At 39.5% G+C, this 21,399-nt stretch overlaps 1 protein-coding gene across 4 annotated transcripts; it reads left to right on the top strand.

Annotated features, from left to right (window-relative positions):
• Nucleotides 1–457: 457 nt before the first annotated feature.
• ZNF330 (zinc finger protein 330) lies at nucleotides 458–16,526 on the top strand. 4 transcript variants are annotated; one of them, XM_082837892.1, is made up of 11 exons: nucleotides 458–624; nucleotides 1,258–1,299; nucleotides 2,506–2,637; nucleotides 4,319–4,338; nucleotides 4,440–4,510; nucleotides 6,576–6,655; nucleotides 9,030–9,156; nucleotides 9,616–9,720; nucleotides 13,425–13,471; nucleotides 14,520–14,637; nucleotides 15,796–16,526. In XM_082837892.1, the coding sequence occupies exons 2-11, from the start codon at nucleotides 1,291–1,293 to the stop codon at nucleotides 16,068–16,070; spliced, it is 984 nt and encodes a 327-aa protein (XP_082694018.1). In that variant the 5' UTR covers nucleotides 458–624; nucleotides 1,258–1,290; the 3' UTR covers nucleotides 16,071–16,526. The 4 variants fall into 4 exon arrangements, with proteins under 4 accessions (XP_082694018.1, XP_082694020.1, XP_082694019.1 ...); XM_082837894.1 differs by lacking the exon at nucleotides 1,258–1,299 and adding an exon at nucleotides 1,013–1,108; XM_082837893.1 differs by lacking the exon at nucleotides 1,258–1,299.
• Nucleotides 16,527–21,399: the final 4,873 nt, after the last annotated feature.

The raw sequence follows: 21,399 nt of genomic DNA, 5'->3' as shown, positions 1-21,399 counted from the left end.
GTTCACAAAAGAATGGAATTCCAGAAGGCCAGTGGAAATAGACAAAGGAGGGTAGCACAGAACTTCACTGGACAACTAAAGGGACAACCTGTGGAACAAACACGAAAAGTGGGATGTGAGGGCACCAAATATGCGGGTAGCAGAAAGTTTCCAGAAGAATTAGGCAAGAATTTTCTGTTTGAGTCAACTGATCCACTACCAGGTGGTAAGTTCATTTCCTTTTTCGTTTTAGATTTTTCTCTTCGCTTAGATTTCTCCTTTTCTGAAAACACAAAATTGAGGTAATAAAATTTCCACCCTTTCCCTCCTTCTGTTCCCCCATTTTTCCTCTTCTCAGTCATGTCCTCCGCCCAGGATTGGGAGACCCGCCCCCCGCGGAAGGGGGAGGGACGGGGCGGAGCGAACAGAAGTGGGCGGGCCTTCCCCGTCGACGTGCTGACGTCAGAGGACATCCGGTCCGGCTCCTAGTGCCTGGAAGCAGCTCTGTCCGCCTTCCTCGGGGCTTAGTAGCATTTTTTTCCCCCGGAATCGTGGTCCTCGAATTGGATCTGCAGCCGCCGCGGGCGGACCTCACGCCATTCCCTGCCCCTCGGCCCCTGGAGTGAGCCCGGCCTCCCCGCGAGGGTGAGCGAGGTCGGCCCGGAGCGCGCGCGAGGGAGGGTGCCCCGCGGGCGGGGACGGCCGTTGGTTCCCAGAGTCGCGTGGCACCTCCGCCGACTCTCCCCTGGGCTCCCCTTGCACCCCGCTGGGTCCTCCGGCTGCAGGCTTTGCCTCCAAAGCCGCAGTGGCCCCGGGCCTGTTTTCTCATTTCGTGACACGGGCCACGTCCTGAAGAAGTGGGAGCGTTCCTGGAGAAGGGCTTAAACCCGTATAACGCTGAGAAATAGAATTCACTCTTTAAGTTTACAAAACAAACTAGAGGAGAAAAAAATGAGGCTCAACTTTCCCAGCGGGTTCTCCCCGGGGGACGCAGAAAATTCAACCGGTGATCACCCTGTGATTATTTTTTTAGCTCCTTTGGCGAGGGCAGTACACAACTTTTCACCCTGTAAGTTTTGTCATTGTAAATACCGGAAGGGTGACCTAGTGGACCTGGACGTTACTTCAGGTAACCACCCACTAAACCTCCTTGTCTGGTTTGTTCATATTTTTAAGTCGCAACTAACCACCGCGCGGTTTTTTGATTGGGCATTCCAACATCAGAGCTGAAACCCGGAAATTAGGACAACTTTATGAGTGACCTTAGTATTGTTCCAGGTACAAGCTGGTGTATGATTTTGCTGTATTGTAATGAGAAATGTGAGTGTCAAGGTGTGCTTTCATGGAACTCTCTCCCTGTATCATGGACACGACTTTGGTTTCTTTGAATGTTTTTGTCTTCAGGAAGGTTGTGTGTCAGTCACCAGTGAAACTTAAAACCGTGCTTGGAGGTTTGGAATTTGTAGATCTTGGATAGAGCCTAGAAGTCTAAATCTGTGCTTTTAGGGAATTCCACAGTTGATTTTTGAGAACCACTCTTAGAAAAGACTTTTTTAAAAAATACATGTATTTTGAAGAATATTAAGAAATTTGAGATTCTATTTCAAAGCAAGCACATGGACTCATTCATTCGTGTATCTATTCATTTGTTAAGGCTTAATTTATTTCAGGCAGGGCTGGGAAACAAACATTGTCAAGAAAGATAGGGCTGGAACCCTCAGGGAACTTGTGTCTTCAGATGGGATGAAAAGCCAAATAAAAATGTGTTATTTAGTGAAGACCTTGTTTTTCTAAATGAGGTAGTTCTTTCAACTACCTGATAAAAGCCAGTTTTAAAGTCCTTATTTTGATATGTGTGGTAAACACATACTGTTAAATTTGAACCCTGTTAAAATTACATGCTCACTGCAGGTAAAAGTAGCGGGAAAGGCAGCTTTCAGGGAGTCAAAGCTATTCAGATGCCTTTAATATCTTTTCGGAGAGGGTAGTTTGGCTTTGTAGTTAGTGTTGTCATTTGACTTGACTATTAGATGTTTTATTCAGGTATTACATGGGAGAAATTAGACATACTGGAAGACTTGGCAGCATCAGGTCATCTGAATATAGGGCTTAAAAAAGTGATATAAACTGGGTAAATAATATACTTTTAAATGATGTTATTTATATATTCCTAATAATTTTTTTCACTTGCTACAGAGTAACTTTTAAAGAATATTGAATATCAGAGAAACTTTTTTTGCTCTGTGGGAAAGAAAACCATTTTGGCTGTTAGGATAAATCTTTTTGATGTTTACATTTTTTAGAACTGTTTGGTAATACAAATAAGTGCCTTATTTTAAAAGCCATCTATTTGGGATGATGTGTGCTAAATGATGCATAAAGGCTTAAAATGTGCTTAACCATCAAAAGAGCAGGGCTGAGTTTAAAGTTTAATGAGAATTAGAAGATTTCATTCTGCTATTCCTTAGTTTCTTTAAAATAGCAAATGCAACAAGGCAATTATATCTTCTCTGTTTGCTTGTGTAGAAAGAAGGGGAGATGCCTAAAAAAAAGACTGGTGCGAGGAAGAAGGCAGAGAATCGCCGGGAACGTGAAAAACAACTAAGAGCATCAAGAAGCACTATCGATTTAGCTAAACACCCGTGCAATGCTTCAATGGTAAGTTTTTTTGGTTATCAGTTGAAAAACTATATAAATCTATGTTAAAGGCATGTCTGTTGTTTTCATTAACACTGAGTAGTGGTGAATTTTGTTTGATTTTGCTATTTCTGAAAGCTGTCATATTACCTTGGCTACCATTGGTGACAAATAGATATGTATTGAACAGGAATACATACTAGGAACTGTGTGACATTCTCCAGCTTCTCTAACCTAGTATGCCTTCCTCAGTTTGTCCTATTAATTGGAGCCTTTTCATCCTAAGTCATCCTTACCTCTTCCCTTCCTTTGACTGTATTTCTCTGAGTTGTCCCGTATCTTCCTGTTTCCTCTCTACTTTTTCTGTTCCCAGTCCTCTTTTTTTTTTCTTTTTTGATTTCATTGAACACATATGAAATGCTTAATGTGACTTAATTCCTCATATGTGTATTGTGTGCCTACTCTGTGCCAGGTACTATTTTAGGCACTGAGGGGAATACGTAGCTGAATGACACAGTCCTGGTTTCCTCAAGCTTATAGCTCAGTTGTTTTCTGTATTACTTAATGTTTATCAATGGCAGAAATCCAACCTAAGTAACTTCAGGGAGAAATAGTTTATTGAATGAGTAATGGGCTAACTTGTGTAGTTGGGAAGGGCATGGATGTAGCTGGGATGCAGGGACAGCTGGAACCTGAAACAACTTGTAGTTCTGTCTTTTGCTTTTATTTAGTTCCATTTTCTCAGATTGTTTTATTCCATTTTGGGGGGTTCATAGCCACTGGGTCCATAGCTCCCATGTCTCACATCACATATTGTTGCCCTCAGAGAGGGAAAGAACTCCGATGGGTTGGGCTTGGGTGGGTGCCCAACCCAGGATTAACCAGCGTTTGTACTGGGTTGGTGGGAGGGTGAGGGGGAGCGAGATGACACAGCACAGATAGGACAGTGGGGACTCCCTCGTCTGTGCCAGGGTGATTTCTAGAGAAGAGAAGGAGGACAAAGAAATGACTCATACATAAATATATACAGTGAGGGCTAGACTTTGGTAAGTGCTGCAGAAAAGGTACAATTGGGATTCAGGTTCATTAGGACTGAGGTGATAAAGGTGAGTGTGGGGTTGGGGTACAGTTCACAGAGGAGGTGGGATCATCACCAGGACTTCCAGTAGGTGAAGAAGTGAGGATGGACTTCTCAGGGAAAAGTATTAGAATAAGTAAGGCATGGAAAAGAAGAATACAAGACATATTTTGAGAATGGCTGACAAATAGAGACTTGAATCTAAAGAGAATAGGCCAGTGAGGTTTGAAAAGTGGTTAGAGACCAGATTGTGGAGAGCTTTTTAATACCATGTTTAGAATTCTGGATTTTCTGGTGAGCTTCAACATACTGTGTTCTCTACTGTTTCTTGTGTTCATTCTGTATTATTTTTCTGATTGCTTAAAAAAAAAATCCAAAAAGCAGACCACTACAGTATGTAGCCTGTTTTGTGAAAAAGCCACTTCTTTCTCTAGTGTGGTATGCCCCAAAACATACCTTTGTTGTTAAAAGTATGTATAGATGCTTGTACTCACGGGTAGAATTGGAGGGTTTGGGCAAATGTCACTTAAATTTTAACATGAAAAACGGTATTCTTTATAATTCAAGTAACTTTGCAGTTTTCAGCCAGTAGACAAATTAATGTTATGTTTTTATATTTTACAGGAATGTGACAAGTGTCAGAGGTAAATTTTTATTTATTTCTTTTTCTATCTATATATAATAATATAGACTGACCTTTTATCTGATATTGACTAAATTTTAAAATTTTCTTTTACATGACAAGACGGCAGAAGAATAGAGCATTTTGCTATTTTTGTAATTCTGTACAGAAGTTACCAATTTGTGCACAGTGTGGTAAGTATATGATCAAAACACATGCTTTTCTTTTATCAAACATTTGTTTGGCATTTAATCAGTTTGAACCTGTGGGTTCATCATTATCATTTACAGTAATGTTATACCTTACTATTAATAAGACTACATAAAATGTTATTTGGCCTATCAAAAAACTGTCAAGGCTTGGTGTTGTCTCTTTGATGTAATGCTGGAAAATAATTAAGATACAGTTTAGATAAAGGTACCACGTGTTGTTTTAAATGTGGAAAGATTAGATTTCAGACTAATAACATTTGGTGATGCTGCATTTTTATTTATACTGTCTTAGTCTTGTCGATATCCTTTGTTTACTTTCCTAAATTTTGATTTCTGCTGATACTGCCTGCAGTGTGTTAGGCTGTTGAAAATAATTTTATTCCACATTTACCTGGTGCCAGTTTTTGTGATCAGTTGTTTTTCTGTTTGGTTCTTAGCGTATGATTCTTGAATTTCCTCACATGTATTCCCAAGTGAGTGGAATAGAGTTCCTAAGCCACTTACCTAGTTCCCAAGTATAAGTGGAAACTTTTATTCAGAGTAAATGATTATTCAGAGTAAAACTAAATAGTAGTTCATAGAACAACAAGATCCATGTTTCCCAAATAGTCTTCCACAGAATACTTGAGATATTAGTAGGTATTTCTTAAAGCAGAGCATACATTTGAGACATGCTGCGTGTTTCATTCCCTCATTCCCACCTGGGAGAGTTCTTTTACCTATGTATGTGTTAAAGGTTCTGAAGACCTCCAGTAGAGAAACCTGATTAATTGTCTTTACTCCAGGTTTGTCCCGCAAACTTTTATTTGAACAAGTATCCCCTTTGCTTATAGGATAATAGTTTCAGGTGAAACACAGTTTGAGATATGCTCATTTAACTGTGTTTATGCATGATAACATTGCAGAAAGTTAGGAAGGCTTAGGGCCACACCCCTGAATGTTTCTAGTGTAGGTCTAGCTTTCAGAGACGGCTTTGAGGTATGTAATTAATGGAAAAGAGAACACTGGCCTAGATAGACCAGTCATTTGCCAGTTTTTATATCCTTATTTATAAAAGACAAATGGATGTAGAGTGAGAAGATAGACTGTGGAGAAGGTTGAGATAAGCTGTCGCTAGGCCCTTCCCCTGTTTTCAGTGTTTGTGGTGCTGTGCACGGATACACTTCCCACTCACTGATTCTTGTCTTTAGTATTGGACAGGGGGCTGCTGCCCCTCATTTCCTGTTTCTCTTCCCATTTCCTGTTGTCTAGCTTTGTTTCTTAGGTAATCAAGGAAGTGGAAAATTGAGCATCTTCTGTTTATTTCATGTCCTGCTTTGTGGAGTCTGAGATGCGTGATTAATATGTCACCATTAATCCTCTCGCAGCATGTGATAAGTGAATGTCCTGACAGTGTTTCGGGTTGGTAATTCGCTGCTAGATAAGAGCTCTTGTGGCTGTATTGTGATTTGTAGCTTCATCATTATATTCCTCATTTTTGTGCTCATTTGGGCACTACTTGGCAATTCTTTTAGAAGAATGTTTACCCAGGGGCTAAGTTTGTAAATTTTTAACTATGGTCAAACATAAAAAAAAAATGAACCAGATAATTTGCATAATTATTATTTGATTTGCTTTGGTTTGATATGTTCTAGGGAAAGAAAGAAGCAGTAACTTCAAATCAGACTGCGTTTATTGTGAATTACAAAGTGTAAAATTCACTTTTAAAGCATATCATTTAAAAATCTCCCTGAACTCACCTGAAAATTCACAAGATTTTTAACTGCTTTAGTGATTATTAGATTACAAAGCATAACCTTCAAATTTTGATTTTAGTACAAACATGAATTATCATATAAGTTCCTAATCTCAAAAGATCTGACTCAGGTAATGAGGTCTCAGTTATATCCATTTTCTTTTTTCAGTTATATAAGCAGTAGATAGTGCTGGTCTCTCTTTATTTTCAAATTATTTCCATAGGAGCTTGGGCCAGATAAAAAGAGGAATTAGTGAATATTTGCATGTAGTACTTTGCAAGACTAATAGTGAAAATTTGTTTCTTTGCTAGGGAAAACAAAGTGCATGATGAAGTCTTCTGACTGTGTCATAAAACATGCTGGTGTCTACAGTACTGGCCTTGCCATGGTGGTAAGCTTCTTGTAGTTATCTTTTAGACCAGTAGGTTTCCGAGGATAAGGAGAAGGCATTCTGACCAAATGTAATCAGTCTAGAGTTATCTGGATTATCTGTGGCTTGTTTTAGTGTGATTTTCACTTATTACCCACTTGTTTTTGACTGCTTTCTTCTTTCTTATTGGGAAATGTATAAGGAAGGGAAACTCATCTAATGTTGACCTAAACAACATTCATTTGTTAGTGATACCTTTCTAATATATCTTAATTAGACATCACAAAATATTATTTACTATACTGAAAGTGCTGCTAAACTAAGATTCAGTCTTTTGGTTGAATAAGCAACGTAGTTCCAAAAGAACCTAGGATTAATTGTTTTTTTAAAGCTTTACATTTCACAAAAGAGTATGTAGTTAACACAGAATTATGCTCTTTACTACATGTAGTTACATGTAGTTCATCACATGTCGTTATCTCTTTGTTACATGTAGACGTTTCAAAGAAAATTCATTATTTTAAATAATAGAAGCAGTTGCATTGTGTGAGGCATTTTGCTCTTTTTTTCAAAAAAAATGTTATCCTTTTGACCAGTTTTACTATATTCTATTGTGTGAATTTATTCTTAGGTCCAAATGTCAGTCCACGAGGAAAGTAATATTTATAGTAGAATATTCATAATTTTCCAAGAACACATAATTTTCCATTATGAGGCAGACCTTTATATTTTTCATGAGTGGCTATCTTATAGAAGAGTTGGAATTATTCATAATCATCTTGTGAAAATTCTTTAAGTATAGGATTGTCAGTGTTATCTTTATTCAGAAGCTGTTGTAATCTTCCTTGGTAGTTTGCTTATGTCTAGATTTATCAAATTATTACTTTTTTAATTCACTGAGTTGTATGAGTATGAATGATCTCTTATATAAAGAATACATTAAAGTAGAATCATGCATCATTAGCTCTAAATTCTAGAAAAGTGATTTTTCTGGCCATCCTCTATTTGCTGATTAAGATTCCCTCTCCCCGACTCTTCCCCCTGATTTGCCCTGGGAGCCTGACTTGTGTGGTGGGCTGGATCAGTGTCTTACTTAGGGCTTCTTTTTGGGTTCAGCCGCCCAAAAAGGACTTTGGCAGGAGACCTGATGATAGGAGGAAATTATGATCCGGGTGTTTATTCTCCCAGCTTACTCCCTACCAGCTTGTCCTGATTTCGACGTGGATTGGCCACCAGTTCCTCTCCATATGACCAGGTAGTCCTCTGCATACAGCTGGCTCTCTCTTGTGGTTGTAGAACCTCCCTCCCTTCCCTGCCCTTGGCCCTTCAGCCCTAGGGGTAGTATCTGCATCATCCCTGACGTTTTCGAAGCCCTTCCCTGTTCTTTGTGAATTATCTCTTTAAACTCCCCTGGAATTCCCAGTTTAATGTGTCATTCTCCTCTTGCTAGAACCCTGAGTAATCCAAGAGATAGATTCGAGGACTTGCTATCTGCACTGGTTATCTATTTTTACAAGTCCCCAAACATTCTTCCTATTTGCTCTTTTCCACTTTTGTTACAGTGCCTTGAATAGTAGAACAGTGAATTTTGAGGGTTAGAAGACCTGGATTTGAATCACAGCTCAGCTCTAATGTAGCTCTAGAACTTGGACTTAGTCTCAGGCCCCTGTCCCTCCTCACCTGTAAATGAAAAGCCATCCAATTCCATTTCCTTAAGATTCTTTCTAGCTTTTAGTGTTCTGTAGATGTCATTGTGTTATTAAAGGTGTGTGTAGTCTTACAGTTTTACCTTACCTGTCATTTAGTTCCAAATATTTTAGTTTTATTTAACAAAGAGATATAATAATGATTTAATGCATAAGTTGCCTTAAAAAGATGCTGGCAGAAGTTTAATATTTTCTCTCTGTTATTCTAGAAAAGCTATATATTTATTTTATAAATTACACAGATAAGAAGGAACTTTCTTAAGTCAGGAATGTTAGTATTTGAAAAAACTTCATTTAGTTACCAGAATTGCTATAGACAGGAATGCTTAAATTATGGGCTCTAGACTTCATTTGATTTATTGTAAAATTCAGTTTGGGGGCAACACTGTCAGCTCTTTGACTTATTTTAATGATTAATATTAGCGTTAAGTGTATAGTTTCCCTTCTGCTTCTTTTTCTTTTGATTTATAGATTTGTATATTGTAAATAGCTATTGGTGAAGTAGTTTGATTTTCAGGAAACACTCTTTAATTTTGGCTTAAACAGTACATTTTCTTTAATGAAGCCACTCGTTATCACTTAAGGTTGATAAGTGGCTAAATGTATATAAATTTGGTGGTTGCCACTGCTTAAACTATGGCTGCAGCCAGTTGTGTCAAAGGTTAATTTTTCATGTTCTTTGGTTGCAGGGTGCAATATGTGACTTCTGTGAAGCTTGGGTTTGTCATGGTAGGAAGTGTCTCAGTACACACGCCTGTGCCTGCCCGCTTACCGATGCTGAGTGTGTGGAATGTGAACGGGGTGTCTGGGACCATGGTGAGTGGTTACATACAAATGACGAGCTTTGCTGGAAGTGAAGGCTGACTTTGAAACGTTCTGGATGCTCTTTTTTTATGATTTTTTTTTTAGGATACTATCAATCATAAGTACTGGCACTGTTTTGGTTGTCAGTTTAGTTGGAAAAGGGATTTATACCAGCAGCATCAGGCAATACTAGGATTTTTACCTAGGCAGGTAGGGAGGGGAGTAAAAGGGGAGGAAGTGTCTCTGAGCATTGTGAGTATATAAGGGTAGCCAGGGTACAGTGGGAGTTCACTCTTTTATGGTTCAATTTGTCAGTTTTCTTTGTAGCCTTTGCCGGAACAAAAACTGCTGTGATATTTTAGTGTAAATCTGAAATAACTTGCCATCTTTTCTGAGCAGTTTTACAGATAAGTTTTTAAAATTAAACTTTATCATATTTACATTTGTGGGTTTTGTTCTTTAATCCAATAGGAGGCAGAATTTTCAGTTGTTCTTTTTGCCATAACTTTCTTTGTGAAGATGATCAGTTTGAACATCAAGCCAGCTGCCAGGTTTTAGAAGCGGAAACATTTAAATGTAAGTTTTTATATATTGGATGTTCTTTATACCCAAGATTCTTAATAGTATAAGTGTTAAACTTAATGAAAAAGGAATCTAGTTTTTCATGCGGCCTCTTATGGACTGTAATTTAATTCAATATCTATTTTCTGTTTGTAGAAAAAACTTAGAACGCGTATAGTCCATTTTTGTCCAACAGTGTGCCAGTGACATTTTGGTTGGGTCAGTTCTTCATTTTGTGGGATTGATCAGGCATTGCAGGCCTTGCAGCATCCCTGATCCTGAATGCTAAAAGTCATTTTCACTTCCAAGTTATTATAACAACTAACATACCCTCCCCCACCCTGTTTTCAGGTGTCCCCAGATAAGTGGTACACCCCTAGTTTGTTCCTGCTAGTTGGTTCCAGTGACTCTTAGACAGGAATGTGCATCAGAAACACCTGTGGAGGTTTTTTAAAAGTACAGGTGTCAAGGCCTCATCCCTGGAGATTCTATCTTTAAGTGGGTGGCAGGTGCCAGGCATCTGTATTTAACCTGCACACATAGCTCTCATGTATATCCTAGTTTGAGAACCAGTGTTTCATGGTATCATCTTTAGAGATAGATTGCATTTTATTTTATTTCTATTCTGTTGATTCTCAGAAGCTCAAGTTTTAGATTCAGACATTACTCGAATTCTACTTATTGGCCATATGTTTTTGGGCAACTTACCAAATCTTTCTAAACCTGAATTTTGTTATGTATTAAAGAAAGATGCTAATTTTTTCAAGGAGTTAATTGAAGTGAGAACCCATATAAAGCATAAGTATGGCACCTGTCACTTAGAAAGCCCTTATTGAATAGTAGATACCACTGTAGGAAAGACTCAAATTCCAAATTCACTTTCTTCAATTTGGTTCTTGTTCTGCTATGAAATGCCAATCCCTATACTTATCGATAAATTTAAAGTTGATAAGTCATCAGTCTAAGACATACATACACACCCATATGTAATTCTTGTGATATTTATAAAGAAAATCTCAAAAGATTAAAGGAACATCTCAGAGTAGTTAGCCTTTTTGAGCTGTTCCTAGGCTTCTGCAGAATGTATAATATAAAAATTGAATTATTTTATTTGGGACTTGGGAACCTTGTGTATTCCGTAGCATTTAAACCCCAAAGACAGGCAACTGTAAGTGATAAGGCTATATTTCCATCAAGAAGTTTTAGTGATTCAGTAAAAGACAAAGGAAAAATAAAGACACTGAATAATTGGAAGGATTTTAAGATAAATTTATTACCATGCCTTTGATACCTCATGTTAAAGTCATTCTCATTGCAGATTCACAGGTTTCCTTGGTTTACTGTAATTTATCGTCTTTCTTTCCTTTTTTTTATTGCTTTATTTTTTCTTTGCCATTTTTCCTTCACCAGTTGCCATTCACTACTTGAAATATTTTCTCTGAAACACTGTCCTAATCATACATATAAGTCCCAAAGATAGTTTGTTTCTATTCCCTTAATTGGTCATATCTCATCATTTTTGGATTTGAGCGTACAACTATGAATTGGAAGACACGGAAATTCTATAAAATACTTCTTTACCTGTATAACCAGTGGGAAGTATGTTTTGAGGGGAAAAAACAAAAACAAAACACATGTGTGTACTCTGCCCTTATTTTTTAAAATAATGAAAGTGGCCCGGGGACTTCTAATTTAAATGGCTTACTGTCAGCAGGCTTTGATGTATTCTAACCTGCTTTCTTTCAAAATACTGTGAAGACATAGAAATAGATTTAAAAAGAAAACCATTCCCCAGTCTCAAACTAGGAATGTCACAATAGTTTTTAGAATCTGGGAGAAATGCATTTTTTATATAAGTTCAAGATTTTATCTCTTGGGGAGAAAAATAACAGGGCAGTGAAGTGGAGTGCCTGTGTGTTTTTGAGGTGTAATTAGGGAAAGAAGACTGGCAAGGCCACATCCCATCCTGGTGGTTTGGGTTTCCGGCGGTACGGGTGAGGGTGTGATAGACAACAACGAGTTTCTTGGGATTGTGTCATGGTGGCATGTCAAAGATTCAGGTGGTGGGGATGGGAGAAGATTCTGTATCAGAAATGCCTGGTGCACAGGGAAATTGGGTTGGGCACTTTGTACTTTCAGTCTGTGTTCTGGTTCTGTACTTGAAAGGGATTTGTAGCATTTTGGTGATATATATCCTCTTTTGACTGAATGAAGAATGAACCTAATTACTCTCTAGGCATACCTTCAAGTAGAAATGATTGAGATTTCAGGTTTTTTCCTCCACAGACTGAAATAATATAGTTATTATTGGAGTAATTTGGTATACTAATATATTCCTTATATATATATATATATATATATAATAAGTACCCAGTTGATTTTTACTTTTATTATTAGCATGTAGGACAAGTAATATAAATCCATCTGAAATAGCAGTGTCACTGTGGAAGGAAGCAGGATGGTTGGACAGAAGCAATAATAATACACATAATTGAGAAATCATCATTGAATTTTTAAAAAAATACTTTCCTGTTCAGATTGAAAAAGCTCCCCATGACCCAGGCAAACTTAAAAGAATCCCCAACTTAGAAACATCTGCAATATTTAAATTATAAAGATAGATTTCCTTTTGTTTTCTTTAGTTTTTCAAAACCTCTAAGTAAATTGAAAGTTAACAGTTTATATTTAGACTGTATCAGGGTAAGGCTTAGTTTGTTTTCTTGTTTCTATACCTCTCAATTATTTTTGTCTTTTCATTTTTTGGCATGAAATATGTGCCAGACAAATTGGCTTTTCTAAAATATTTGCTCTTACGTTTAGGAGCATTATTTGCATTAACATTTGCATTAATTGTAGATAATGACCAAAATTAAGGCGGCTTACTGACTAAAATAGAGATAAAATATTTTAGGATTTTTCCATCTGTTTTCCTGCCCACTTGAGTATTATTTTCTCTTCGTAGTCACGCTTTTCCACCTGAAGTATTCTATTCTCATATCAGAAGTTTGCAAAAAATGGCAATAGCCTACAACACGAGGAGAGAATATATATTAATGGAGACAGTTATTCTTTTAAAAATTGAAGTTACATCCTTTTTTTTTGGCTGTTGTTGGGTCTTCGTTGCTGCACATGGGCTTTCTCTAGTTGTGGCGAGCGGGGGCTACTCTTTGTTGCGGTGTGCGGGCTTCTCATTGCAGTGGCTTCTCTTGTTGTGGAGCATGGGCTCTAGGCGCACGGGCTTCAGTAGTTGTGGCTCACGGGCTCAGTAGTTGTGGCGCACGGGCTTAGTTGCTCCATGGCATGTGAGATCTTCCCGGACCAGCGCTTGAACCTGTGTTCCCTGCATTGGCAGGCGGATTCTTAACCACTGCACCACCAGGGAAGTCCTGAAGTGTTATATCCTTAAGTGAAGAGACCAGCCAATGTCACTGAAAAAATGTATTACCATTTCAATTTCCTAAATATTAATGAAGCTTGCCATCTCCTAGTTTTGGAGCAATAGAAGGAGATTGGAGGATAAAAGAATGCTGTGTCTGTGCAATTGCTGGGTTGCTTGCATCTGGCTGGGGATTCCATCTCATTTTTTGTATCCTCTAGGTTATGAGACAGAGAAAAAAACGTTGATAATTGATCTAAGATAGTACATCAAGTATAAATCTGTGGAAAAGAGTGTTTTCATTCCAAGTTTGAAAATGGATATTATGTACTTTCCCTCACAGGTGTTTCATGCAATCGGCTTGGTCAGCATTCCTGTCTCCGTTGTAAGGTATACTTCTATATGTTTTCGTTTTTGTTTTTAATCCCCATACTCATCCATCAGCTCTTGGATTATTTATAGCTATAATAAATCTACAAGGGTCCTTAAACGTTATGTAATTTACTTCTTCTATTTTAGAGATTGTGAATGAAGTTGAGACAGCTTAGAGGCATTTCATAGGTCATCTAGTTGGCTTATCTTAGAGTTGACACTAGTGCGTGTGTCTCCTGAATCTTAGCTCAGTGTTTTTATACCTTATGTTTATAGAGAACATTCTGACCAAAATGATGGGAGCATATTTCACCTTATGTCAAAATGTACTTGCTTGGTAGAGTTTGAGTACAGTGAAGATTTCCATAATGTTGTGTTTCCTTAGACCTTGTCTCCAGCATTTCCATTTGTCAAAGATCACTAAACAGATGCAGCTGATTCACTGCCTCTCGGAGTCATTTCTCTGGTTCCTACTAATACTCCTAACCCTATCTCTTAATTCTCCCCCAACTCTTCTCCAGTTCTGTCTGTGCTGTTTCCTCTGCCTTAGATCACTCTTCCGTCTTTGCTTACCCTGCTGCACCCCCATTCTCCTGCCGATCTCGGTTAAGACTTCACATCTCCCAGGCAGCCTTTCCTGAATCCTGGGTCTGGTTTGGCGCTTCTCCTCTTCACTTCCCTTGCAATGCGTAGTGTGTGTAGCTGCCTCTCCACTTGTCTGTGTCTCCAGTTAGACTGTGTGCTCTGTGCAGGTAGATAAGCTGGTCACCATTATGTCATCAGAGGCTTTGTGAATACTCATATTTACGAAGAAACGTGTCTACATATCATACCCTGCATATATTTTCTGTCTTGTGTTTAGGCCATAGTTCAGAAGAGTCCTGGCAGAGACCTTTTCCTTTAAGGAATTGAAATCAGGAGCATGACCAGCCCCAACAAAACTCTTAATCTCTGCCCTAGCAAAAGTATATCTTTAACTTTACATTTCCTTGAAATACTAAGTGATGTCTTCATATATTTTTTGAATTACTTATTTAACTTACTCATTTTTATTTCTCCTATATAGGCTTGTTTCTGTGATGATCATACAAGGAGCAAGGTGTTTAAGCAAGAAAAAGGAAAGCAGCCTCCCTGCCCTAAATGTGGACATGAAACTCAGGAAACTAAGGATCTTAGCATGTCAAGTAAGGCTCTTGTTAAAATACCACTGGGGTGATTTTGCTTTCTTGCTTAGATGAGGTTTATCTCTTCTTTTTCTCTTTCTCTTTCTGTTTTCGCCTTTTCTTCATATTTGAAAAGATGAATGTGTTCTCTTATGCAAATGGAATTTTATAGCCTTGGAAAATTTGTGGGTAAAATTTCCCAATTTAACTTAAGAAATATACCGTCATTCACTCTGATATTTGGCATTTGCTTCAGTTAATGACATAGTGAATACTGAAATTTAAGACCAAAAAGAATGATTTTTCTGTTTTTGCTGAGGCTTCATTTTAAATAATTGAGTAGGAATAAATCCTCAATATTCAAGTGGTGGTAATCTTTAGTACTTGCAAGTTGGAATTCATTTTGAAGCTATTCTTATGTGTGTGATATTTGAGCAGTGGTGCTTATTATGTTAGACATCACTACTGTAGGAAATTGTTTTACAGTTTTCATATAACTTTTCTATGAAGGAATGCAATTACTACAAACATGCTTACAGTAATGAAGCTCACAATTTTGTTAAAGAGAATTTGACTCTTTACCAAACATAATGGAACCATAATTCTAAATGACTCTGACAATACTTTGTTTAATCAAAGATAGAGTTATACAGTGAGGTGAGACATTTTTTACACTTACCTTTGTTTTGCTACTAAGGCAGAAGAAATGATAGCCTTTGTCTTCTAGGACATCTGAATTATAAAGTAGCTCTCTTGAGAAGAGTGTAATGACATGAAATCACCTGTTCTGTGATTTGAAAATGCACTTTTAATTGATCAAACAAAGAGCATTTTAGTTTTTAACGTGCCTTATTTAACTTATGTACGGAGAATGCTATTATTCTTAATTCATTTTCCTACTTTGTCTAGAATTAATGAAATGACACTGTCATCTTTATCATTTCTTATATATGATGTGTATGTAGACTCTAAGTAGGATTGAACTGATGGTTGTTTCTAAGGTCTCCTTTCTTTCCAGTTAAATGTTAAGTGAGGAAATAAGGAAAATGTGACTGACTTTTTCATTTGAGAGTAAGAAGCAGCCAATCAGGTTCATGTAACTTCATATATTGTAGAGGAAAATGAGGATGTAGAGAATTGGAGCTAATCAGGGGCCACATACATATCTGTCTTTCGTAGCACGCTCCCTGAAATTTGGCAGGCAGACTGGAGGTGAAGAGGGAGATGGAGCTTCTGGGTATGACGCCTATTGGAAGAACCTTGCATCTGCTAAGTATGGTGATACCAGCTACCATGATGAGGAAGAAGAGGAGTACGAAGCAGAGGATGATGAAGAGGAAGAAGATGAAGGTGGAAAGGATTCAGATGCTGAGTCATCAGATTTGTTTAGTAATTTGAATTTAGGAAGGACCTATGCCAGTGGCTATGCTCACTATGAGGAACAGGAGAGCTAGGAAAGCTGCTTGCCCATCGGTGACCTTGTCTGAGGAGCTGGAATGTGTGTGCTTGATGAATCGTGTGTGGCTATACAGGTGTACGTACTGTCACTTAGCCTTATGTGAAAGACTAGTCACACTTACTGGGGCAAGGAGTAGGGCATAGCATTTTAATAGGAACTGATAATCAGGCTTCCAGCATAAGAAAAATGAATTTCAAAAATGAATTTCAAGTCGATCCAAGCAGTTGAAGCATCATGGATTGGATTTTACTGATTTCAGTAATCTAGTAGGTTTGCCAATTAAACACATATATAGGATAAAGGAATAGGATGGTAATATATTTGTTTGAAATTAAATTGCTGTTTTTATTAACACTGCTTAGAAAATCGTTCTGTCTGATTTTGTAAAATGTATTGGGTAAAATGAATTATTGTAATTTTTCTCGTTTGTCTGCAGGATAAAAGTCAGATGTTATATGCTAAATTTTCATTAAATATTCATGTTATCTTAAGTAGTTATATGTGTGTTTTAGCAATTGACTCATTCATTTCTTTCTTCACAGCGTGTGTCCTGAACAATACCTATTATTTATGCTTAAATGTATAGACAAAGGTGACTATATAGCCATTTTTCAGAATCAGTATTATCACACGTTTTACCTAGGAAATTTCATTTCTCTTTGAGTAAATCTAGTATCTCACTTATATGCTTTTGATGTTTTATTTGATTTCTTATTCTTAGTATTTTAAATCTATTTTGGAAAGCATTCCAATATTCCTGTATAAACTTTCATTTTTTTGTCTAATATGCAAGATAGGTAGCAGAGATTAATAGTGTGTGATAGACACAAAGTGATGCACCTGAACCCCATCATTCATGGTAGGTGGAGAACAGACAGTTGCTGGCACAAGTTCCAGTGGTTACAGTTTACACTGACAGTGAATTGGGATGGTGTGGTAGAAAGGAATGTGTCATCAGGCTGGCATTTGAAAAGTACGGAGAAAATTGTAGCCATATGGATAACAGGTAGGATGGCTATTGCTGAGTCATTTTTATTCCATAGAAACATAATGAACAGCCGAGGGCAATAACAGGCAACCGAGGTGTGAAAGCCAGAGGGCCTCCAGATGCATTGGAAAAAGTTTCATCTCTTGCAGCAGGAGAACTGAGAAAACTGAGGACCAAGCCAGGAGTTAGTAGTCTGAATGGATAAACTTCAAAGACAGTTGCCCATCACGGCAGGTCTATTATGCAAAGGTCAAGGGACTGTCTGGGAATATCCAGGACCCTGACGAGTGAGATGGAGACATTTCAATGGATGCCGCTGAAGATTTTCACTCCCTAGACTCCTGAACTTTCTGAGCCCCCAGTCGCAGCCCACTTCTCTCTCTTAAGGGCAAAGGCGCCTCACCTACTCCCAAGCTAGATGATGATGCAGAGGTCTCTTTCCCCAGGCAACCTGTGCCCCCTTGAGGACTTGACCTATCTCCATGCCACTAGACCTAGAATTAGGGTTGAGAAACTGTTAATTAGGGTTAAGTAAAACTCGGCCAGAGAGGGCCTGGGCCTGATGAGACAGGAGACAGACTGTACCCCAAAGGAGCTGCAAGAATTGGCCTAGATGTATTGGGACGAGCAGGAGAATGATTGAGGCTGGAATCTGAGGTTGTTGATGAGGAGGGACAGGACAAAATTAGGGGAGAGTTTGACAGTAGCACCCACATTGGGTCCTTGGGTTGCAGGATAAGCACTCTCTTAATAGGATTTAACATCCCGGCTAGGGTGCCAGGAGATGTGAACTCACTACCAGGATGGCTTGTAGAAACATGGAAAAAGCAATGGCCAATTCTAAACAAAGTTGAGCGGCAAATGGTGGAGGAAAGAATGAAAAGGTTGAGGGAAGTGGATATGCCAGAATGGATAGATTTCTCTTTGGATGATTACGTTCCACAGGAAGGCCCAACAGACGTACCGTTTAACAAGGCCCTAAAGACACGTGCTGATGAGAGGAACACGAGGGTCCCCCAGCAGTTCAGTGATGACTCTGTAGGCTACTTCTGACAATAGAAACAAACTATTGTAAAACTTGGCTTGCTGATGGCAGTGGGTGATAAGACCCTGAAATAAGAGGTGGCCAGTGGCAGCACCTATTTGCCAAGAGTCAGTGGGGTCACAACTACGGTAATGACTACCAAGGTGGGAGTGGTTAGTCAAGGGGACCTGACCTGCAGAGAGTTACGGAGAAGGTTAATAGAACACAGCAAGCTTAGGGGCAAAATAAATGGGTAACAACGAGAGTACTACTTAGTTTTTGTACCACTGGACAACATCAAGGATAGATAACATGGGTTATTGTTATTTTATGGGTGTGGCATATTGTTCCGATATGGGTGGTTGGGTGATTCTGAAGGGTGGTTGTTCCGATAAAAAATTATCATCCCTTGCTCAGTTTCTGGGCCTGAGTCACTTTTCAGACCCATAGCCCACCGATGAAAGAGGTCCCCAGGAGGAAGGTCCCTGTAGCACCAAGGCATCTGGACAAGGTAGTTAGTCCCCCAGTGCTTCCCCAAAACCTGGAGACATCCACTCATAATTCTACTCTGGGGAAAGGAGGAAAATAAGATATTTCAAGGCCTGTTGGACAGAGTCTGAATTGATAACTGCTATCCAGAGACGCAAAGTGTCCTTTTTGCTCCCTTCTTAAAGTGAGGGAGGCGTTGGATAATAACAGGGGTCTTGACCAAATGCGAGGTTACAGTGGTTTCACTGGGTGTTTGGAAGGCTAAGTGGAAGCCTCTGAAACTTAACTACCCTCCTGCCTCCTCCTTACCGCAGCCAAGATAGTGAGCAAAAAGCAATGGTATAGCCTGGAATGGTGGCAGAAATTAGTGGCATCCTTAGGGATCTCAAAAATGCAGAGGTGAAAGTCCCATCCCATCTATATTAATTCACCAGTCTTTCCCCTGCTGAAACTGCATGGATCCTGGAAGATGCCTATAGGCAACTTCAAGTTCAGCCAAGTAGTCACCTTGATTGCAAATGCCGTGCCGGATGTGGCCTCTGTTGGAGCAGATATATGGAGCCCAAGTCCAAGGAATGTGGTCTTGGATTTTGCAAATGATTTCTCTTCCTCGAAAAAGGGGATCAGGAACAGTTTGCATTCACATGGAATGGACACTATACTTCAATAGTTTCGTCCCAGGGCTTTATTAACCCTGCCACTTTATCCTAAAGAATATGCACCTGCTCCATCAATGATAGTATGCTGAGGATGGATGAGGAAGAAGTAGCTAGAACACAAGGCAGAAATAGAGACCCCGATGTAGAGAACAAACGTACGCACACCAAGGGGGGAAAACGAGGGGTGGACGAGTGGGGAGCGGGGGGTGGTGGTGGTGAGATGAATTGGGAGATTGGGATTGACACATATATAGTAATATGTATAAAATAGATAATAAGAACATGCATCTAGAACAATGAGGCCTTAGTAAGACGTGTTACAGGGAGTAGGGGATAAACCTTATGAACAATATGCCACACCCATAAAATTTTTAGGGTCCAGTGGTCAGGGACAGGCTGGTGCGTCACCTCCACAGTAAAAAACTGCTACATACACCTGCCATGAGGAAGGCAGCACGATGCCCGGTGAGCCTCCTGGGTTCTGGAGGCAGCGTATTTCATACCTTAGGATAATGTTCTGGGCCATATACCAGATGATGCTAAGGCTGCCTGTTCTGCATGGGACCCACAGCAGGAAGGAGCTCTGCAGTGGGTCTGGGTTGCAGGGGAAGCAGCCCTGCTTTCTGAGCCATAGGATAGGTGCTATTGTACTGGAGATCACAGTGGTGGAGAAAGGTGTTTTGTGGAGTGTGTGGCAAGCTGCAGTAAGAGAACCACAATGCAGCCACCTAAGGCTCTAGAGAAAGGCCATGCCCTGTGCATTTAGAGACTTAGACACCTGGGCCAGCATGGACTCCAACTTATCTATCAAAGCTACCATAGTTACCACCACTGCAAAATGTCAAACCTATCAGCGGCAGAAAAGAATGCTGGGCCTCTGGTAGGGCATCACTGCTTTGTGAGGCAAGTCGGAGCAGTCAGCCTAGAAAGGCCGGTGGTCCGTTCTCAGTGGAATAGGTTTGCCTTTCGTTTTTGTAGGGCCTCATCCAGCATCAGCACCTGAAGGCTTTGATTCACTGGCAGGAGAAACCACATAACATTGTGTTAGCTCAGGGGACCATCTTTAAAGCTAAGAAGGTGCAGGAATAGGCCTGTGACCATGAGATCCACTGGTATCACACTCTATGCCACCCAGAAACTTCCTGCCCGAGGATATGTTGCAGTGGTTGCTGAAGGCTCAAGCAGCAGCTCAGAGGCAGTACTCTGCCAGGATTTGACCTTATCCTTCAAGTCACCGATACGCATTCAATCGAAGATACTTCTATTCCATTGTGTTCCCAATAGAGAATCCATGTGTGTGTGTGAGGTGGGGTGGTAGTTAAACAGTGTGTTTGTCTTCTTGGGCTACCATAACAAAATACTACAGACTGAGTAGCTTAAACAACAGAAAATTATTTTCTCGCAGTTTTGGAGTCTAGAAGTCCAAGGTCAAGGTATTGGCAGGTTTGGTTTTTCCTAAGGCCTTTCTCTTTGGTTTGCAGATGGCAACTTTTTCACTGTGGCCTCACATGGCATTTTCTCTGTGTACACATACACCTAATGTCTCTTCCTCTTATAAGGACACCAGTCATACTGGATTGAGGCCTATCCACGTGACCTCATTTAACCTTAGTTACTTCTAAGGCCCTATCTCCAAATACAGTCACATTCTAAGGTATTGGGGCTTAGGATTTCAACATGTGAATTTTGAGAGGACAGAATTCAGTCTATGATTAATACTGTGCCCCCCAAATTCATGTCTACCCAGAACCTCAGAATATGATCTTTTACGGAAATAGGACATTGGTAGATGGAATGAGTTAATTTAAGATGAGGTCATGCTGGGTTTAGGGTAGGCCCTAAATTGAAGACCGGTGTCCTTATAAGACAGAGGACACACACAGACACACAAGGAAGAAGGCCACGTGAAGACTGAGGCAGAGATTGGGGTGATACAGCTGCACGCTAAGGAATGCCGAGGATTGCTGGCAACCACCAGAAGCTAGGAGAGAAACCTGGGACAGATCCTCCCTGAGAGGCTCCAGAAGAAACGTACTCTGCCAGCACTCGATTTCAGGCTCCTGGCCTCCTGAACTGTGAGAGAGTACATTTCTGTTGTTTTACGCCACCAAGTGTGTGGTAATTTGTTACGACAGCCCTAGGTAAACACCATGGGAACTAAACA

This window comes from Leucopleurus acutus (assembly GCF_964270905.1).
Source record: "Leucopleurus acutus genome assembly, chromosome: 4".
Lineage (NCBI taxonomy): Eukaryota > Metazoa > Chordata > Mammalia > Artiodactyla > Delphinidae > Leucopleurus > Leucopleurus acutus.
Note: the sequence above shows the minus strand (reverse complement) of the source record. Positions and strands in the feature narration are given on the sequence as shown.